General features: G+C 45.1%; 1 protein-coding gene across 1 annotated transcript; it reads left to right on the top strand.

The window, feature by feature from the left end:
* Window positions 1-2,433: 2,433 nt before the first annotated feature.
* On the top strand, window positions 2,434-5,514 carry LOC104123958 (nuclear factor related to kappa-B-binding protein-like; the record flags this gene model as incomplete). The annotated part of the gene is made up of 5 exons (XM_009636261.2): window positions 2,434-2,934; window positions 3,370-3,571; window positions 3,668-3,795; window positions 5,042-5,216; window positions 5,413-5,514. Coding segments are annotated over exons 1-5 (742 nt in total), but the record flags the coding sequence as incomplete, so codon positions are not given.
* Between the last annotated feature and the right edge of the window lie 489 nt (window positions 5,515-6,003).

Genomic DNA, 6,003 nt, shown 5'->3' with positions numbered 1-6,003 from the left:
ATTTTAAGGCTGTGTATTTTTTTTCCTTGCATAATTCTCCTTCACAGGTCTTGTTGGTTGGTTATTTAATGCATTCTGGTATCTGCAAGAATATGACTACAACTCCGTTGACTCCTGATGGGATATACTGTGTATGTCTAAACCTCCTTTTGCTCTGCTTGAAAACTCATCCCCGAATGTCTGTGTGTAACAGGATATGTTTATTTATAAAACAAAAGCAAAGAAGGATGTTTTGTCTTAATGGCCCTTGAGACTGAAGAACTGGGAGAGGTTTTTTGTTTTCAATGCGTTTTCCTCTTGTGCTGCACTGAGTGTAGATGCAGGACTGACTTTTTTTTTTCCCTGTAAGGTTTAGATGAGGATTACCCGTATGACTAAGCGCTGCAGATGTTTACAGGTTGTGGCATGGGGCCTTACGCAGTTAAATCTCTTGAACGTGAGAGAAGGTCATGCTCAGACTGGGCAAGAGGAGGTCTGGTGACTTGTGGGCAAAGCCTTGCAGCAGGTATTGCTTTGGTAATTAACCTATCTCTTAATACAATGTGGAAATAGTGACCGTGCCTGGTAAAATAAATCAGATAGTTCTGAGCTGGCCAGTGTTTTCTGTTTTGAGGTAGCTTTGAGGAGACTTGCCAAAAAGTGGATTTATTTGTGCCTGGGATTAGGCTTCTCATGCTGTACTGCACCAGGGCATTAATGAGGTGGGTAAACTTAATGAGGACCAGAGCTCCCTTTTAGTCAAGCGCAGTGATGAGTGTCTTCAAATTCAGTGGATGCGGGAGCCTGGTGACTGCAGCAGCGTGGCCAAGCGACTGTGGTTCCCACTAATTCCCTTGAAGTTGTGTGGCTGAGGGCTTCTCAGTTAACGATGATGGATGTTGCAGTGGTGTTGGTGTGGGAGAAGAGAAGGGAGATTTGGGTCTTGGCTTTCTTCAGGCTGCTAGATTATTTAATAACGAGTCCAAAAATGGTATGAGTAAAAGGTGAATAGACTTGGAAATGGGATATTCCAGGTGGATGGTGCCCTACAAGAGCAATTTTTAAGTCTTAAAGGTCTGTAGTCTTTATAGATGAACATCAAGCTTTTTCCCCTTAGCAATATTGCAGATGTGGAGTTAAAAAATACTTTGTGCTCTCCACCTTTGGCAGAAAGGATCACAGACTGAGGGTGCTTGTACCACTTAGTCAAAGCTGAGCACTACAAGGTGTGCCAGAAAACCATTTTAAAACGGCCTCTTAGAACTCAAATTTTCTCTATCAGCATTTCTACTTGGTCCCACAGCAACAGCAGCGTACTGGGGCTATGCAGTCCTGCGTGAAGCCATTCCCGGTGTCCCAAGCTTAACGAACACCTCGTTGCAAGAGAAGCATCCCTGGAAATGGAAGTATGAATTTTCCTTCCAAAGCAAGGAACTGCAGTCATTGCACAGATGGCAGAAAGATGACAAAAAGACAAGTTTGCATGGATTTTTTTTTTCCAATTTCTGCAGTGCAGAAGGTGTAGGATTTATTATTAAACCAGAGCAACCCAAAGATCTCTCTCTTAGGTAATGTCCCACAGGAGTTTAACCTGGAGACCTCTCAGTTGCCTAAAAAGGCCACGTTTTGCTTGAAGATGGGCATGGCTGCAGGCTCCGTGGGGGCCTAATGCTGTTCCTTGGAGGCATTTTGGTTCCCATGGGCAGGCAGGTGCTCAGCCATCTCCAGGAAAGCAGGGCTCCATCACACATAACAGTGACTTGGGAAGACAAATGCCACTACTCCAAAGGTCTCCCCTTTCCTTCTTCTTCCCCCAGCTTTATATACTGAGTCTGACGTCATATGGTCTGGAATAGCCCTTGGGCCAGTTGGGGTCAGCTGTCCTGGCTGTGCCCCCTCCCAGCTTCTTGGGCACCTGCAGAGCAGGGGAAGCTGAAAAGTCCTTGACTGCTGTAAGCACTGCTTAGCAACAACTAAACCATCAGTGTGTTATCAACATTCTTCTCATACTAAATGCAAACCACAGCAGGATGGCAAAGCAAAAATATTTTGTGTCTGTGACTGAACAACCAAAGAGGATCTTAAGAAACAGAATTTTATATATGATTAAATACCAACTTTAATGGTGTATATTCTTTCCAGAGCCACTTAATTGAGGCAAATGGGACAAAGAGCAAACTACTAGAAAGTAATCATCTCCAAGTTTGTTAATATCTCACAGGAAATATTGAGGGTATGAAACATGGGCATTTTTTTTTTTTTTTTCCCTGGGGTTTCTCCTTACTCTCCGACCCGGTTTTAAGGGTTTATTTCTTTATTTCGGTTAATTTATTCCGCGTGGTTCACGCGGTTTTGTCCCAGCAGCAAGCCGGGGGCTGCACAGCTCTTCCCAGCTGTGCTTGAGGGCACCCAGGGCTCTCGGCCCAGTCAGCCCCAGAGGAATCCTCACCTGGGCCTGCGCTTGGGTTTTGCACCTTAAAACCCCTTTCAGGATTTAGGTGTGGTTTTCCCACGGTGTTTACTGACAACAGCTCCTGCAGGTGGGAAGCAAGCGGGGTGGGTCACCTGTACTCGCCAGGCTGCCTGTATCGGGGCACGGTGCGCGCTGCCCAGAACGGCGTTATTCTGTTGACACGACTCGCGTTGCAATTAAACATTAAATTGATGCTGTAACATCTTGTGCATCTCCCACCCCGCTTCTCTAGCTTGCGTTTAAACAACCTCTTCATCAAATGCAGCTCCTCCGTCGTTCCTCAGCACCCGGGCTTGGGATTTTTGGTTGTTGAGGGTTTTGCCGCCGTTGTTCAAGGAGGGTGAAGAATGGATTCTCTGGACCACATGCTCACAGACCCCCTGGAGCTGGGACCCTGCGGGGACGGAAATGGCACGCGTATCATGGAGGACTGCATGCTGGGCAGCACCAGGGTTAGCCTGCCTGAGGACCTTCTGGAGGACGTGAGTAGCGCTGAGATGATTTACCTTCTCAGAGCCTCGATAGCCAGTATGTCTAACACCCTTCGTGGGGCTTACAGAGCAGAAGAGGGGAAATGTTTTTGACCATCCTGGAAAAGGTGTCTAAAAGGGCTGTGATTAATCTCGGGAAACGGGCTTTTTAAACCGTTCTGTTATGTTCTTTTCTTAGGTAACAGCCTCTCTTTATTTTAAAAATGCCTTTGAGAAAGTTTTGTTTGTTATAAGCTTTGAATTTAATCTCTTGTCGCCAACAGCATCGCTAATTTCCTCCCCTTTCCTCTTTATGCTCTCATTTTCTACATTTGGTGAGACGCTGTCTCGTGACTTGTGTTACTTAACGACAGAAGGCCTTAAGGGCTAGCAAATTGTCAAGGACATGGATGCCTTTTCTTCACTGTGGTTTTTTGCTTTCTTTAGCCCGAGATCTTCTTTGAAGTTGTCAGCCTGTCTACCTGGCAGGAGGTGCTGACAGATGCTCAGCAAGACCACCTAAAAAAATTCCTGCCTCACTTCCCGGAAAACAACCGAGAGCATCAGAACAAACTCATCTCTGCATTGTTCAGCGGTGAAAACTTCCGTTTTGGAAATCCACTGCACATTGCCCAGAAACTCTTCCGGGGTCAGTAAGCCCAATAAACTTTGGTGTGTTTTCTGGGTTAAGTTCTCAATTAGCGGTTGATGGAAACTCAGGTGGTTTTTTACCTCTTTCTTACAGATGGACACTTCAATCCTGAAGTCGTCAAATACCGGCAGCTCTGTTTTAAGTCCCAGTACAAACGCTACCTGAGCTCTCAGCAGCAGTACTTCTACCGACTGCTCAAGCAGATCCTCGCTTCCCGCAACGTGAGTGTGTCTTCGGGGCGCGGTCATCATCGCCTTCTTGCGTTCTGTAACAAATAGGGTGTCTTGACAACATGCTGTCTTGGTATTTGTGCAGTCCCAATTCTTGGGGTTTTTTTCCTTTAATGAATGGTGCTTTTTGGGTTTTCCAGTGGCCCCTGTAGTGTGAGAACACTAGTAACGCTGCTGTGTTTGCAAATGTCAGGTGTTGAGACGCTCATAGCTCTCGCTTGTGTGTAGCATCTTTTTTTCCATGCTCACTTTGTTCCCTGTTCCCTGCATTTGCCCCTTTATGCCTTACTGTCCTGTTAACAAGTCATTCCGCCTTCGTTTTCTACCATTTCTGTCATTGCAAAATAAGTAAGGCTGCTAAATACGTAGTTCTTTGAATTCCCCAGCTTCACTGGGGTACAGAATAGATACTGGGGTATAGAGTAGAATCATAGAACCGTTTAGGTTGAAAAAGCCCTTTAAGATCATCAAATCCAACCGTTCCCCTACCCCTGCCATCCCACCCCCAAACCCTGTCCCTAAGCACCTCATCTGCCCGGCTTTTAAATCCCCCCAGGGGTGGGGACTCCACCACCTCCCTGGGCAGCCCCTTCCAGTGCCTGACAACCCTGGCAGGGAAGGAATTTTTCCTAATATGCAACCTAGACCTGCCCTGGCACAACTTCAGACCATAGATATGAAACTGTGATGCCTGTAAATCCCCGATGAAGTCTTGCTCTATGGATACTGTTGTCAGCTAATTGCTGCCAACTGAAACGTGTTCGATGCAAATACTTGCTCGCTTACCATTTCGTTATGCTTAGGCGTTGAAACATGTGGGATGTATGGATGAAGATGAACGTCTGTCTTTGTAAAACGCCCCATAACAGTACAGGAAAAAAGACTACAGAAGTGTGTAGGAAGCTTATTTCCTCTGTAGCCATAAAGAGTAAAATATTTTCTTCAAAAGAGACTGTTTTGCATGTTTGAGTTATGTATTTGGTGTGGAAACTGCACAAATCGATCTCAGATCAATTGTTAGGTTCCTCTCAGCAGCCCGCATAAAATGACAGGTACTGTATGTGGAGATGAAGGTGCAGAAATGTCTTACTTGATCTCTCCTTGCTTTCCCCCGCTTTAAATGGTAGTCTGAAATGCTGGTTTTAAAGTTGGGTGTATGGTGGATACTGATATGTTGTAAGGGTTACTTTATAAAGAACTGAGGTGCAGCTGGTGTCACACGTATCTCATCTTCCAGTACTTGCTGGATTTAGCGAGGAAAGGAGGCCCTGATATGACCCTGAGGAGGAAGCACTTCTCGACGACGTACGACACAGAAGAAAGAGACAGACGGACACATCGGCGCTACCTGAAGATTCTGAGGGAAGTGAAAGAGGAGTGTGGAGATACTACCTTGTCTTCTGATGAAGAAGGTAACGCCCTGGGCTGAACTAGAGACTTGAGGTGCAACTGGAGAAAGACAAATTTTTGATGTGGGGACAGTGTCTTTGATAGAAGAATGGAAACTGAACTCCAGTTTTATTGGCTGTGACCTAATGAACATGGGGTAATAGACTTATGTAGATCAGTGCTAGGTCTTGCAGAAATAAATGTATGTATTTATTTTAGATTTAAGCTCCTGGCCTCCAAGTTCTCCAGCACGTTGTCCGAGTCCACCCATTCCCCTGAGAGTGATCCCCACATTGTCAACCTCAGACATGAAAACAGCAGGTGAGAACGAAACTAGGGGTCGGTACGGATTTAGGGGTGAGAATTACTTTGAGACCCTCCAAGAAATCGGTTTGAAAATCTGTTGTTTGGTAGGAAGTCTTGTAATGCTTCATTTTTGCAGTCTCCAAAACAGTTGGCTCTTCTCCCAGTTTATTTAATCTTTTTCTCCTTGGAAGGCTCATGTTTTAACACAAGGGTTTACAGTTTGTGTAATAATACTGATTTCTCTGTTACGCTTTGCCTTTAATGGTTGAAGCATTGGTATAGTCCAGTTCAAAATACTTTGGAGTATGTGCCGAGGGAATCCCTCCTAAGGTTGCTGTAATCAAGTCTGCAAACCCTTCGTGCAGTACAGCTGGTTCTCACTGCTTTTCACTTCCGTACTTGCATCAGCAATGAAATCTGATGACCCAAGGTAGAAAGTATTGAAATAAATTGGTTGATGAGAAGAACGAAATTCAAATAAGGAAAATTTACTTACTGAAATTT

The sequence above is a fragment of the Egretta garzetta genome, unplaced genomic scaffold, assembly GCF_000687185.1.
Source record: "Egretta garzetta isolate BGI_Z169 unplaced genomic scaffold, ASM68718v1 scaffold943, whole genome shotgun sequence".
In the NCBI taxonomy this organism is placed as follows: domain Eukaryota; kingdom Metazoa; phylum Chordata; class Aves; order Pelecaniformes; family Ardeidae; genus Egretta; species Egretta garzetta.
This window is presented reverse-complemented; position numbering and strand designations above follow the sequence as displayed.